A 15,874-nucleotide genomic window follows, 5' to 3' on the forward strand; every position below is an offset into this window, starting at 1 on the left:
CTCTGTGGATGCTGGTCTGTGTTTTTTGTCCAATTTATAATCTTAAAGAGTTGCCTAAAGCACTGGGAAGTTAAGTCCAGGGTCATGAAACCAAGTGTATGTTAGAGGTAAAACTCAGCAAGCCTTCCTGACTCCATCCAAGGCTGGTTTCCTATCCACTAAGTGATACTGCCTGTCACATAAATATAATAAATTCACGTAGCTGACAGGTAATACAGAATATTAGAATATGCTAAGGGCTTAGATGGAATATGAGGTGCTTGGGGATCAAAGCAGGGAGGGATCTTTCCAGCTAAAAGGATCAGGGAAGACTTCATGGTAGAGGCGATGTTTGAACTGGATCTTTTTTTTTTTTTACGGGGCATGAGGGTTAAGTAAGTGACTTGCCCAGGGTCACACAGCTAGTAAGTGTCAAGTGTCTGAGGCCGGATTTGAACTCAGATCCTCCTGAATCCAGGGCCGGTGTTTTATCTCCTGTGCCACCTAGCTGCCCCCTGAACTGAACTGGATCTTAAAGGAAGTATGCCTACAGACAGAGATGGGAAGGGGGTAGGGTAAGGCATTCCAGTCACAAGGCACTAAGACAGAGCAATGGGAAAGCACAGAATGTGTCACTGTCCTTCAATTTGCCAAGGACACAGTGCACATAAAACTGACTTCAGGCTGAAGAGTTTGAAGTCTAGTCAGGAGGCCTTGATGAGCTATTGAGGATCTTTAAGTAGTTAAATGACACAGTTCAGACCTGTGCGATGGGAAAATTAACCTGGAAGCATTTTTTAGTTGGATTAAGAGTGTGGAGAGACTTGAAGTGGGAAGACCTGTTAAAAGGCTACAGCAAGAGAGGAGATGATGCAAGAGATTACAGACATCAAATTGGCAGTGTGTCACTTTGATCCAACTATACACAGAAACAATAATTTTATATCATATATCACACTTTTCTATGTTTAGAGCTTAATTATGCAGCCTTTGTCCATGGGGGACCATATTATGCTCTAGGGCATAATAGGGCATAGTGTCAAAGAAAGGAGAAGGTGCCGCTAAATCATAAGGATCCCTGTTAGCCACATAGTGACTTGGTTTTAAAATATAATGTTATTTTTTATTAGATTTTTATTTATTTTGTCAAATATTTCCTAATTACACCTTAATCTGGTTTGGGCCACCATTGGGTGTGCCTTACTGTGAGGTGCGTGTTTGATACCTCCGGCCATTGGAGTGTTTTTGTGACAAAGCCAGGGTCAAAATGAGTGTGTCAATACATTTGTCTTCTGCTGAGAGAAGGACAAGGAAGGAAGGAATGTAAGTAAAACCAGTCTCAGCAAGGTCTTTTCTCCAGTCTGACTTTTTCAAGATTACATTTCTTAGAGTCTAATGTGTACACACACACACACACACGCACACGCGCATAAGTCAACTGGAGTGCTGGTTGTTTCTTCTCTCATTTCCTGGATTCATTTGGAAAATTCTTGGCAAAGAAAAAAGAACAATGCATGTGGAAAGAACTGGAAACATCTGTCTTCTTACTGGCAAAACCATTTTCCCCTCTATCTATCTTCAGAATTGCCAAGGGATATCAGACATCTCCTGATCTGAGACTGACCTGGCTTCAGAATATGGCTGAAAAACACTCCAAGAAGAAATGCTACACAGAAGCAGCCATGTGCCTGGTGCATGCAGCTGCCCTGGTGGCTGAGTACCTAAGCATGCTGGAGGACCACTGCTACCTGCCTGTGGGAAGCGTGAGCTTCCAGGTACACATCCCATCTGCCTCTTAGCCTGGTGCACTTTGATAGTGTCTTCCACAGTTTCACCCTCCTATCGCTTAGGAGTTCCAATCATTTACAAATGGGAAATGGAGCCCATGGTTTTCCTGAATGAATTGGTTTTCTTTTCTTTTCTATTGAGTTATAAATACATAGTCGACTTCTTCACTTCTTAGTCCTTAAAGATTTGTGATTTTATAGGTGTTTGGCATTCTCCAGGTGGGGAAGCAGATTGTGGCCCTTTTTGTGCCTTGGTAGACAACATTTACAGGTTGCTGTGGCCAAAAAGAATTCAGCACCTGGTAGCCAGCCCTATTGGTATTAGGCCTCTCCAAATTTGTTGTTATTCAGTTGTTTTCAGTCATGTCCGACTCTCCATGACCCCCTTTTGGGGGTTTTCTTAACAAAGATACTGAAGTGGTTTGTTATTTCCTTCTCCAACTCATTTTACAGATGAGGAAACTGAGGCAGAGTTAAAATAACTTTCCTGAGGTCACACAGCTAGTAAGTGTCTAAGGCTGACTTTGAACTCACGTCTTTCTGACTCCAGACCTGTAACTATCCACTATGGCCAGTCCTTAAAGAACATACATAAAACCTGGTCCTAGGATTGACTGCAAGCCTTTAAAGCTTGCTTAGCTGGATTCTTCTCTGAGAGTCCATGGTCACCTCTACATGATGATACAGCTTCAAAGGAAAAACCGTTAACGATTGTGGAGTCAAGGAGATCTGATTTCAAATCGTGCCTGAGACACTAAGTGACTGTGTGACTTGCAAGCTTCTTAACCTCTCTGTGCCTCGGTTTCCTTTTTGGTAAAATAGGGACAATGATAACACCTGCTTCACAAGGTTGTTAGGAGGATCGAATGAGATTATTTATACACACACACCATATAAATGTTAATAGTTGTTATAGGATAGAAAACCCATCTATGATTTAACGGGATGTCTACCCCAAGCATGTTAAGACATCCCCTGGCAGAATGGCAGGATGAGAATAATTTGTTCCAGTGACCAAGAAGGCATCTGTGGAGTGCTTAGAGCTTGGCCAGACAACAAAGACACCAAGGCTGTCCACTGCATTCCAGGCCATCACCCAGTCTTCTTGACTTTTGTCTTGTCACTGGACTTGGCTGATGACTTTGTGCAACTCTGCCTCACTTCAATCCCATTCACAGTCAAGTCAAGATATCATTGGTCCTCTTCAATATGAAAGATGAACAACATTTTAGAATTTATTATCCTTACCCTTACAGAAGTGTTTTTCAGACTTTAGGGAAATATTTTCCTATATGCCTTTTCCCTTGCCCCTTCCACTTGCCCTCAGACTCAATTTAAGCCAAACTGGTCTGAGAAGAAAAAACAGAAGGTAAAACCCAGCCCTCTTTCTAGTTGGACATGGGAAATATTTATGAGGACCTGAAGAGTGTTTTCCTATGTCTCATTAGTGCAGCAGTTACTGTCAGCCACACCTGAAAGTTGGGTCAGGCCAGGAGCCACAGCTGCTTCAAGGTCAGGCATGCCCTGTTATTACAGAGTATTTTAATAGAATTGGGGAGAAACAAAACCTGTTTTGTATGTACTCTGTCTTAAAAGAGTCTTTAGAGTGGAATCTCCCTGAAGCCAGAGACAATACGATTACAGTAACTCCTTTGTATATCTCTCTTTAGCCAATAATTCTCTGAGCCATTTATTGTCCTTATTTATGCCAGTTCTTTTTTTTCCTGGGGTTCTTTGTAGACTGGATTGTTTTCTACCACAGTTTCATAAGGCTATGTTATCTTCACTTCACCGCTGAGGAACTGGAAAGATCAGATTTGTCTAAGCTCACAGGTTGTCTGACTATCTGATCCTAATTGACCCAAATGGTTTTAGAACTCTCCTACTAATTCTGCTGTACATTTTGGTAGCAACCATGTCCCTAATTATTCTTCCTTGGATTTTACCTTCTAAACCTGAAATTTCTCAGAAATATATATATTTTTAATTAAATTATTTAACTCTCCTATCCCCTTCAAATTGTCAAAAATGCATGAAATTTTCACATCAATTTTTGAATCAGAATAAACATAAAAATCACATAATTGGCCTAGATATGTCCTCTTCCCATATTATCCTTTTTCCCCTTTCTAAGAAGGTAGTCTGAGTGATGGGACTATGGGGGAGCACTTTAAACAAGATAACTTTTGCAATTCCTAGAAAATCATCAGCAAACTCCAACTTTAAAGTGAAATTATATCTTTCTTGTGTTAGATTTTAGTCAACTGCAATGTTCCTTTCTCTTCTTTGGTATCTCTTAGCCAAGTCCTCAGCATTCCATGTAAATATTAATTAACATCCTGCATCTGGCCCATAAGTCACATATTAATTTTCTCAGTTCACAATTTCCTTACAAGAAGATAAGCCAGGATGATAAAAATAACTCTCTTTATGCAGGGCTTACAAAGCACGTTCCTCCTAGCAAAGATAGGTAGCACAAGTCTTCCCATTCCCATTTTACAAATGAGGAAACTGAAACTTGGAGTAGTAACTCTACAGTCTTCTAATTATATGCCTCTACATTTTAGAGATACTTGAACTCTAGTTCTAAGATCCCCCGTGTCCTAGAAAGGACAAAGAAATGTAGCTCTAGTTCATCGTACCTCTTTGACTTTTTCATATCACAGACTCCCAATACTTCCTTGAAATAAATTCACCTAGAAAGAAAGAAAGAAAGAAAAGGAAGGAAGGAAGGAAGGAAGGAAGGAAGGAAGGAAGGAAGGAAGGAAGGAAGGAAGGAAGGAAGGAAGGAAGGAAGGAAGAAAGGAAGAAGTTCACCTCCAATTGATACTTGTGACCTCATTCTTTTTTTCCACTCAAAGAGTTCTGGTGATTTTCTTATGCATTATGTTCCAACAGAATAAGTTATCAGCCAAGGAAAATGAATTATAGTTAAATAAAATCTGTAGAGGAAAAAAAGAGTTTAGGGCCATCAAATTCCACAAAGCTGAGCTTTCTGGAATTCTGAGCTTCAGGGTGCAATATTTACTTCACAAATGCGGACCTGAAGATAGACTTACATGCAGTTTCTGCTCCTTCCAGATTTCCAAGGTTAGGAAAATGCTCCCAGAATGACTTTCCTCCAGCCACAGCTCTGGTCCCTGTAGCTGTTTTCTCCTTACCAGATGCTGTGGCCCGGGAAGTGGGGCAAGAAAACAGACCCTTTCTCTTGGGCCACTAGATTCTCTCCATATCAAGCTCTTAAGGATTATGCTGCCTCTGATTTTGAGAAAGCATCAGAGGAAAACTGGGCAGGACTTAGCAGAAAAAAGAAAAGCCATGCCAGGTTAAAGACAGCATTGAAAGTATCTAAAAATCTTCTGAGAATCCTTAAACCACTATGTGGTTTCAATGATAAATGTGTAAAAATAAATCAATCAGTATTTGTTAAGCATCTACTATGAGCCAGGCATTGTGTTAAACCCTAGGGATACAAAAACCCTCAAGGAGTTTACAAGTAAACAGAATTTACTGAAAGAGAATGAAGGAGAATGAATGTAAGTTATATGTAATTAAATACCACAACACTCCATAAGGGTGGCATTCCTTATCATTACTGCCAGGCATTATCATATCTATTCAACTGGAAGCCAGGGAAAAGGTGGTAATATATAGTGTCTCAAAAGTCTTACTGCAGGTGGCGCAGTGGATAAAGCACTGGCCCTGGATTCAGGAGTACCTGAGTTCAAATATGGCCCCAGACACTTGATATTTACTAGCTGTGTGACCGTGGGCAAGTCACTTAACCCCCATTGCCCAGCCAAAAAAAAAAAAAAGTCAGTGCAGTTTTAGAACAGCTTAAAACTAGACTAAGCCTTTTGGGACAACCTGTATCTTAGAATAATTAATAATAACAATAATAATAATAACAATAGCTCGGATTTAGAGAAAGCCTTCAGGTTTGCAAAGTCTGTCACCCCATTTGATCCACACCTCAACCCTGTGGGGTGGGTGCTATTATTATCCCCATTTTAAAGATGAGAGAGGTTAAGTGAAGTGCCTGAGGCAAGATTCAAACTCACTTTTTCCTGACTTCAAGCCCAACCCTCTATCCGTTGTGCCACCTAGGTCCTTACCCCAAATCAGAAGGTAAGTCAATCAAGTCTGCATAGGGCCTCAGGTTACAGCCTTGTTAGTTCCCCTTTGCCTTTTAACTCTCACAGGTTGTGTGACCCCACCTACATACCTCTTCCATAGGTGATGGATTTAGATGAAAAGAGATGGTAGATGTCATCTGGCCCCAAACACTAACATCTTACCTCCCTTAAAACAAACAAACAAACAAAAAAAAACACCCTTTCCTGGTCACCCTTTATGCTAGATCCTCTCCTCTGTGATTGTCTCTGGTTTATCCTGTCTATATTTTATTGGTATCTAGTTGTTTACATGTTCTCTCCCCCATTAGATTGTGAGTTCCTTGAGGGCAGGGACTGGTTTTTGCTTTTCCTTGTATCTCCAGCACTTAGCACAGTGCCAGGCACATAGTAGGCACTTAATAAATGCCTCTTAACTTGATTTGATTTCTCTCAACTGGCCCCTCAGGTTTATATTATGCTTTGTTTCAGAATATCTCTTCCAATGTTCTGGAAGAATCTGCGGTCTCTGATGACATCCTGTCCCCTGATGAGGATGGTGTGTGTTCTGGGAGATACTTCACAGAGAGCGGCCTGGTTGGGCTGTTGGAACAGGCTGCTGAGCTTTTTAGCACGGTGAGTAGAAGAAGAAAGAACCCCCAAGGCTGCCTTGATGTTGAGAATTTGAAGACATTGTTATCAGTTGAGGGAATATGGCTTCTTGGTAATAAACTCAGAGATGAGTGCTTCCCAAAAATCCCAGAGGCTATGGAGAAGGGTATCCAGAATTACTTTCTGCAAGGAATTAGAAATCCTTCCATCGTTATAACATGACATTATGTTCTATGTGTGACAGTTTCACTGTTATTGCCTTTTCATAGGGAGAGGTCAAGTGATTTGCCAGAACAGCACAATGAATATTATACAGCCATACTGGCTTTCCTTTCTTCCTAGTCAAGCCAAAAAAAAAAAAAAAGAAAGAAAGAAAGAAAAAAAGCTAGGGATGAATCATTAAAACATCTAGAAAAGAAAAGGGAAGTAGTACAGTATGTCTCTCTGCTAACAAAGAGGTCCTCCCTAGGCTGTATATAGATGCACTTCAAAATAGAAACCTCCCAGCACCCTATTCATCTCCCAGTGGGCCTTCAGCAAACCAATTTTAGTCATTTGAATTCAAGGGAAAGGAAAATTATCTAAACATTATGAAAGATAGCTCCATTATTTATCATCTGTCCCAAAATAGCTCCCTCAATGACTGACCAATGTCTATTATTTTTAATGCTTCACTAAATTTAGCAGATCCTATTTATATACCAGGGCAGCTAAGGTGGCACAGTGGAAAGAGTACCAGGCCTAGAGTCAGGAAGACTCATTTTCCTGAGTTCAAATCTGGTCTCAGACACTTACTAGCTGGGCGACCCTTGGGCAAGTCATTCAGTCCTGTTTGCCTCAGTTTCCTGTAAAATGAACTGGAGAGAGAAATGGCAAACCATTCCAGTATCTTTGCCAAGAAAACCCCAAATAGGGTCACAAAGAGTAGGACACAACTGAACAACACTAAATCACAACAATTTACTTCCTTAAGTTCCTTCTTTTTACCCCTATTTCCTCCCTAAAACTGAGGCTTTTTTCTTTTTTTAACACTTTGTTTTTTTTGGCGGGGCAATGGGGGTTAAGTGACTTGCCCAGGCTCACGCAGCTAGTAAGTGTCAAGTGTCTGAGGCTGGATTTGAACTCAGGTACTCCTGACTCCAGGGCCGGTGCTTTATCTACTGCGCCACCTAGCCGCCCCCCCCCTTTTTTTTTAACATTCTTTTTGTTTTTGTTTTTGTTTTGTTTTGTTTTGCAGGGCAATGAGGGTTAAGTGACTTGCCCAGGGTCACACAGCTAGTAAGTGTCAAGTGTCTGAGGCCGGATTTGAACTCAGGTCCTCCTGAATCTAGGGCCGGTGCTTTATCCATTGTGCCACCTAGCTGCCCCCTTTTAACATTCTTAATGTTTCCTTTTTTTCCCCTCACCTTCTTTCCTCACCATCTCCCCTCAAAATGAAAATTCTCCCCAAAGGATACTCTACTTCCAACCAGAAAAACTGGTAGATTCTCCATGGATTTCTAGGTCTTGTTTACACTACAAATTGATGTCCTTTATCATTATTACTTTATGGGAGCCTGGATGTTTTCTGACTCCCACTAACTATCATTAGTAGGTAGGATATTTAATACTTATGGTGTCAGAATTGTCGACAAGGCTAGAAGGGACCTTAGAGGCTCTCTAGCACAATCTCCTTCCTCATACTCATGAAGAATGGGGGCCTTGAGAGATGAAGGGCCATGGCCCGAGTCATACCAGAGAATAAAAAGTAAAGCCAAAATTCTAACCCAGGCCCTCCAACACCAAATCCAACATGCTTTTCACTGTACCAGTCTGCCTGTACTTATCACTCTAATTCCTAGGAGAGATGGAGGGAATGGATGAGTGGAGGTTAATAGAGGACCCCGAAGACAGGAAGGCTTGGTTTTAAGTGCCATTTCTGATGCATCCGGGCTGTCTAAAACAGGACAGCTCATTTCACTTTTCAGTACCCTGGGAAATTCTCTAAAACTATAAGTTTCATAAGTTAACTCTCTATACTTGTAGAGTTTCTTCACCAAGAGTTCCTCTATACCAGTGAAATCACAGGTCAGAACATACATACACATCCTTAAGTTAAAATATATATGTGTGTGTGTATGTGTATATATATATAATATTAATTAATATATTATATTATATTAATATATATATATATATATATTAGGGACTAAGCAGAAAACAGATTTGGGCGTGCAAGGCAGTGAAGATGCCAATAACAAACCACCATTTGTGGAATGCATTGTTTGACAGTGATCTTCTAAAAGGTCCTATTATCTTTAATGTTTTTATTTTGTTTTTCATTTTAATAAGGGAGGATTATATGAAACCGTCAATGAGGTCTACAAGTTGGTCATCCCCATACTAGAAGCTCACCGGGACTTCAGGAAGCTGACCTCAACTCATGACAAACTGCAGAAGGCTTTTGATAACATCATAAGCAAGGTACCTGGGCCAGATCCCTTGCCAGTGTATCCTGTGGCCTGTATTTAGTCACAAATACCGAAGCAAAGGTCATCCCTATCCTCATCCCCTGGATATTTACCTCCGTTCTTTTTTCCAGGGAGTTCTCCTTCACATGGTATTCCATAATTTGTTATGTGGCTAACAATGAATGAACAGAAATGAAATGGGACCCAGTGTTGTGAAAGGAGGGGAGGTGGGCTAATTAGATGCTAATGTAATATATAATTCATTCTGTTGTTCAAAGAAAACCTGAAAATTGTGCTTTGGCTATTAGCACATTACAAGAGAACTTAGGGATCCAAAAGAAAAGTGTCATGCCCAAAGACAAGGAATTAGTAGCAGACCTGGAATTGTAATCAAGAACAAGAGCTGTAACTAGTCTGGGACAACCAGTTCTTTGCCCCAGGGTGCCAATTTGAAGAGAAGGAGAGAGGTATATTCATTCATTGGGGAGCTGCACTTCCTCTCTAGGAATGGAATGTTTTCTCCCCTCAACTGCATCAACCACTGTCTCTTTCCCTGAGCCCCTAGTCCTCTGTCCCACCCATAATGCTTCAATGGGAACTTGCCTTGGGACCATCAGGCTCAGGGTCCAGTCTCCATGGCTGCTCTCCTCCACCTCAGCAAGAACTATGCTCTACAATGCTCAGTCCCAGAGTGACGCCATCCTCGGTTAAACCGTCCTCTGCACTGGCTCCTGCCACCTCCCCATCCCTGCCCCTGCTAAACTAAATTTTCCCCAGCCTTAGGAATTCCTCATTGAAATTCTAACCAAGAGCTACTTCTTTTGTGTCATTTCCAAAGCTCCTTTTATAAGCATCAGAACTGGTATGTATTTATTTGTTGGTTTTTTTAATGGAATGATTTCTTCTCGGTAGTAAGCATGACAGTCGTCATTTAATGAACACTACTCTTCTTTATACCAGAGAAGCTGAAGTATAAGTACAGAGTCTTGCCTTTTATTTACCAGGGTCACAAGCGAATGTTTGGAACCTATTTCCGAGTTGGTTTCTATGGCTCCAAATTTGGTGATTTGGATGAGCAGGAATTTGTTTATAAAGAACCTGCAATTACCAAGCTTCCGGAAATTTCACACCGACTAGAGGTAAGAAGAGTGATTTTCTGGGCTTGGTATCCAAAGCTTTCCTGGTTGGGAGGGGGAGGGGCGGGGGGGGGGATGGAGTTAAAGCATATCCTTCTAGGTAGCTTAAAAAAAAAACACAACCCACCACTGGCCAGGGGCTTGGCTTCACTGACTCATATAAAACTCTTCATATTGCCCATCTGGCAATTACATTGGCACTTGGTGGTAGAAAAAGGTTTGGAATGACCCCTTCCTCTAGCTCTTCCCCCAAACCCCATGTCTGGTTGTCAGAATGTATAAAGGCAAAAACTGTACGTCACTGGTGTAGATCCCTTTCCCTAGATGCACCCTTTCCAAATTCAGTGGGAGAGTCCTCAGTATCAAGGGGATTATCCTAGACCAAGGCTAAATCAGTGAATTGACCCAGGAGATATTTTTTGGCTTGTGAGGACCACACTCTCTGCTTTGTGTCTCTAGGTAATGAACCTTAGCTCTGATATAGTGACTCCAGGGTTGTCTTCAGATAATAAGTACATCATACATCACCAGGAAGCCTTTCCACCTTGATGGGACCTTCCAGAATTAGCACTCTCCTGGCATAGCCCTGGAGAACTTGGGATCCCCTCTGCGTCATGATGAGGCATTGAAGGAAGACTAGTAGTAGAGTGGAGAAAGTCATGGAAAAATACTTATTCTTTTGTTCTGGACTGTTATTTTATTGATGTAGGGCAGTCCCAACATGGAAAATCCCTTTACTAATGCACATCAGAAGCTATTCTAGCAATTTGTAGACAGTTTTGAAACTCAAATGTTGAATTCATTGTATGCTTAAAAAGAAAAGCAAGGTGTATATAATAGGGATTTGCAGGTTCAAGTAAAATCCTATTTTTCTATTCTACTTTGAATACGAAAATACTTATTTTATTGGCGTTTATTAAACACAGAACTTTGTTTTGTAACTTGCTAATTAATGCATGTATCATCTGTTATCACCTATTATAGTTGTCTATATCCATGTATGTAATAATAGCTATGAATAAGAATGTCTTACCCTTTTCTAGGTTATAAATTCCATGAAGGTAGCCACTGTGTGTTTTCTCAATGTCACAGCTTTCTCAAAGTTTTACCTTGCACAGAGCAAGCATTTAATGTTTGCTGCATCATATTGAATGAATAGAATTGACTTCTGAATACTTTTGGCTATGATCTGCCACATTAGGAAAAGATTGGTGGTCTCTGAGTTTACATTGCATGAGTCAGTGAGGCTGAGTTCTGTGGCAACACACAGTAATTATTAATTAAATCAATTTAGAGACCACAGCATACCTATAATAGGAATGTGTTTATTTATCAGCTGGCAGGATAAGACTTTTCTTTATTTTGGGCTGTGGAAGCTCTGAACCTGAACCTTCCTCATTAGTTCCAATGTGATTCGAATGTCATCCCATTGCCAAAACGTTTGTGTCCACAAGATAAACCCTATACTTCTTCCAACCTTGCCCTACATTTCCAAAAGAGATGGGGGAGGTGGAAGAAGATTTTGTCAAAACAACTTTTTAAGAATTGTTTCTTTTTTCCCAGGCATTTTATGGTCAATGTTTTGGTGCAAATTTTGTGGAAGTAATTAAAGATTCTATTCCTGTGGACAAAACCAAGTTGGATCCTCACAAGGTATGGGATGGATTTACACAACAGCAGCACCCTCGGGACTCTTCCATTCTGGCAGCTAGCTTGTGACCCTTTGAAACTTTTAAATGCACCCTACATTCCTTAGCTATTGCCTGATACCCAGAAAAAAATCAGGTTGGGCCTTAAAAATCATACTCCTGGAAAATCCAAATTTGGTACAAATGTAAAATTCTGACTAGCAATTCTCCAGGTAGTATATATCACTGCTACCACATGGAGGGTCACTGTGATGCTGGTCAAAGAGGTAAGGATTGGGAAAAGCTGTTAGGCTGGTAAAATGTGCAACCCCAAGTTCTGGGTCTTTGTTTTCAATCTCTTTTGTGAAGATCAATTCAGGTAGTGAAAAATCTTTGTCCTCTCTTTGTCCTTCTCCATATTTCCTTATAATTTCATCCCTACACCCACAGCAAAACAAACATCTGTTGATACAGACTTCAAGTATAAAGGTATTGAAACTTTAGGAAGATAGCACTTAACATGTTCGACATTGACCAATAAACTTGAGAAACAAATGATACCTATGCTGTACGCCAAGTAAAATGAAAAATAAGTTTTGGCATGGTTGTTGAGGGGAAAGGGATAGGGATGGCTTTTATCTTTTTCCCCCTTTTTCTTTCCCTTTCACTTTGTTAGGGACAATGCAATGTTTCTGCAAAGTAGAAGAGTTTTTGATTAGAGATTAAGATCTGTTCCTGGATTTTCATGTCATAGAAGTTACAATTGAACACAATACAACACAACATAATGCAACGCAACATAATTCAATTTAACACCATGCAACACAAATAATATAAAGCAGCACAATACAATACAACCTTTCTCTTCCTTAAGATTCAGTTCAAGCACCACCTTCTTCCCGAAACTTTTCCTGATTTCCCCCACCTCCTAGTGCCCTCCCTCCAATAACTATTGTATTTAACTACTTTGTATTTATTGGTATTTATTTTATTTACATTTAGTCTTTAGACTTAAATGTGTAATTGTTGTCTCATCCCTTAGTATATAAGATCCTTTCAATTTGTATTTCATTCTCTTTACTTGTATTCTTGGAACTAGATAGTAGGCACTTCATAATTTTTTTTTTTTTTTGGTGAGGCAATTGGGGCTAAGTGACTTGCCCAAGGTCACACAGCCAGTAAGTGTTAAGTGTCTGAGGCCGGATTTGAACTCAGGTACTCCTGAATCCAGGGCCAGTGCTCTATCCACTATGCCACCTAGCTGCCCCCACTTCATAAATTCTTGATTGACATTTTAAAGTTCTTGCCTGTCTACCATAACCATACCTTGACAGCAAAGCCTTTGGTCACAGCCATTCTGGAAAATAGTGTTTCTCTCCCTTCAATAGAATCCTGGGGGCAGCTAGTCAGCACAGTGGATAGAGCACTGGCCTTGGATTCAGGACCACCTGAGTTCAAATCTGGCCTCAGACACTTGACACTTACTAGCTGTGTGACCCTGGACAAATCACTTAACCCTCATTTCCCCGCAAAAAAGGAAATAGGATCTTGTAAGTGCTCATACTAAGACATAAGTGCTCATAAACTAAGACACAGCCTAAGTTATGTTTGGCAGGAGGAAAATGGGGTTTACCCTGATGAGCTCTGCACACACAAATTCTCTCTTTCTCTTACTATGTATATTAAAAGGCTATTCTAAATCGCACATATACTGTCGGACCCAGTCAGGTAGTTTTGCTAAACTGCTTTTTCTTTCTATTTTACTCTTTGACTTGTGGGGATGGGGAGGAGGTGGAAGAATATCAAGCAGCTTTGGACTTGGAGTCAAGAAGACTTAGGTTCAGATATTTACCAGCTGTTTGGCCTTGAGCAAGTGACTTAAATTTTCTGGGCCTCGGTTTCCTCATCTGTAAAACTAGCGGGTTGGTTGGGTTCAATGACCTATAAGGTACTTTCCAGTTCTAATTCTCTGATCCCATGCAATGGGATTTGGGAATGCATATGATAGAAGACAAAAGAAATGCACGTGGTAAGATAAAGAAGAGAATGTTTTTTTACTTTGCCAGCATTCCTCATTACTTCAATAATTCTTCCCCAAAGCCTGAAATATAAATTAAAAAAAAAAAACAAAGCAAATGATGACCCACCTGTCTGGGCAGCACAACTTACCAGCTTGTCTGATTTTTCCAGTCTTTGACTAACATTGTGTTGTTGTTCAGTTGTTTCAGTTGTGTCTGACTCTTCATGATCCCATTTAGGGTTTTCTTGGCAAAGATACTATGTTATTTCCTTCTCTAGCTCATTTTACAGATGAAGAAACTAAGGCAAACAGGGCAAAGTGACTTGCCCAGAGTCACATAGCTAGTAGGTATCTGAGGCCATATTTGAATTCGGGTCTTCCTGACTCTAGGCCCAGCTCTCTGTCCACTGTACTGCCTAGCTGCCCTATTATGACTAACATCATAGTGACCCTGTATCTAGAAACAGTGAATCCAAGTTTCCTGAAGAGTTGTTCTACTAATGCTATTAGTCAGATTTGAAAAATAAAAGCATTATTAGGACATTTAGTAGGAACTTATTTTTAAATTTAAGATGTATTGAGTTTTTTATTTTCCTAGAGAATAATTTTAAGACCTAAAATTTAATTATAATTCCTTTGGTGAAAATTTTTAAAAGAAAGCCCATTCTGAATAAGAAAACTTTGACTTTGGTGTGGGGAGGGGTCCTGAGGAGGAGCTGAATTCCCTCTTGATGCCATCAATGCCTTAGTCTTAGTGAAGTCAAAGAAATCCTGTTGTTTGATGTGTCCCAGCATGTCTGTTCCCTTCCTTGATCATGATTTGTTTCTGTGGTGGGAAAATGAGGCTCATCTCTTCCCTCCTCTGCCCTCCCTTCCCTTAGGCCTACATACAAATCACTTTTGTGGAGCCTTATTTTGATGAGTATGAGATGAAAGACAGAGTAACCTACTTTGAGAAGAACTTTAACCTCCGAAGATTCATGTACACAACCCCCTTCACCCTGGAGGGACGGCCCCGGGGTGAGCTGAATGAACAGTACAGGAGGAACACCATCCTGACCACCATGCATGCCTTCCCCTACATCAAGACCAGAATCAGAGTCATCCAAAAGGAAGAGGTAATGTCACCCCAAAAGGACCACAAATTGGGGGATGAGACTCTTGAAAGCTTAAAAAGGACTGCTGCAGGAGGGACTCTCAGAGGGAGGTTTCAAATTGGAGTTTGGCCTGTGGTCTCTCTGAACCACATTTCTGGTAATGAAGATAGAAACAAGGGAGCCTTTGCAAATTCCTACCTAGAAATACTTGTACTCTCAAAGCAGAGTGAGTCTCCAGATTCAAACAGCTGCTCTCTGATCTCTGTGTTACATAAATTTCTATAGGTAATTCTGGGATGAATGTTGTTATTATTGTTGTTATTAATTAGTAATGGCAAACCTATATTGGGCAGTTGCTATATATTCCTTATTGAATTTTTTTTAATTGCTGTGTAACACTTGGTAGAGAGAGTTTCCTTATCCAGGAATTCTATACCAATGAAATAACAAGTCCAGTCCTGATCCCGGTTTAACAGGTATTGAACAGTAGGACCATTGTAGACCAGGACAAATGATGAAGACCTCTTTGATTCTGGCCTAGGCTTTCTGGACACTCTGAGATTCCCTTCTCTATCACCAGAGCAACAACATTACAGAGAGGAGGGTTATACTAAACCATGACAAGTGAACCACTAAGACCTTATTGACTAGAAACTCACTTTCAAGTTGGGTTGGAAGAACCACTTTCTTTGTAATACCAAAAAAGGGTATGAAATGCTAGAGGCCCAGTAATAATAACCAGAGTTAACATTTACATAGAACTTTAAGTTTTCCAAAGTCCTTGTTTCATTACATAACCTCTTATCATCCTCATGACAGCCCTTGCGAATGGAGTAACATCCTGCCATAATGGAATTGGAATCGGAAATAGAAATAATATTCACCTGAAACAATCTTTCCTCATTTAGATTGTCTTGAAACTCTTCCAACTATTTCTTTTTTGACCTGCCCCCTTCTGCCCAGTATTTGTAGTACTAAGAGTCTGCATGGAGAGCCAGCTTCAGAACCAAGAAGACCTGGGTTTAAATCCCACCTCTGATATATCTTGGCTGT

At 40.4% G+C, this 15,874-nt stretch overlaps 1 protein-coding gene across 1 annotated transcript in view; it reads left to right on the top strand.

The window, feature by feature from the left end:
• The window catches only part of DOCK8 (dedicator of cytokinesis 8), a 330,991-nt gene that overhangs the window by 294,726 nt on the left and 20,391 nt on the right, over window positions 1-15,874 (top strand). Inside the window, 6 exon segments of the mRNA XM_043978441.1 lie at window positions 1,562-1,754; window positions 6,371-6,514; window positions 8,822-8,953; window positions 9,945-10,079; window positions 11,640-11,729; window positions 14,606-14,842. Coding sequence (XP_043834376.1) covers window positions 1,562-1,754; window positions 6,371-6,514; window positions 8,822-8,953; window positions 9,945-10,079; window positions 11,640-11,729; window positions 14,606-14,842 — 931 coding nt within the window.

Source organism: Dromiciops gliroides, chromosome 1 (assembly GCF_019393635.1).
Source record: "Dromiciops gliroides isolate mDroGli1 chromosome 1, mDroGli1.pri, whole genome shotgun sequence".
Classification (NCBI taxonomy): Eukaryota; Metazoa; Chordata; class Mammalia; order Microbiotheria; family Microbiotheriidae; genus Dromiciops; species Dromiciops gliroides.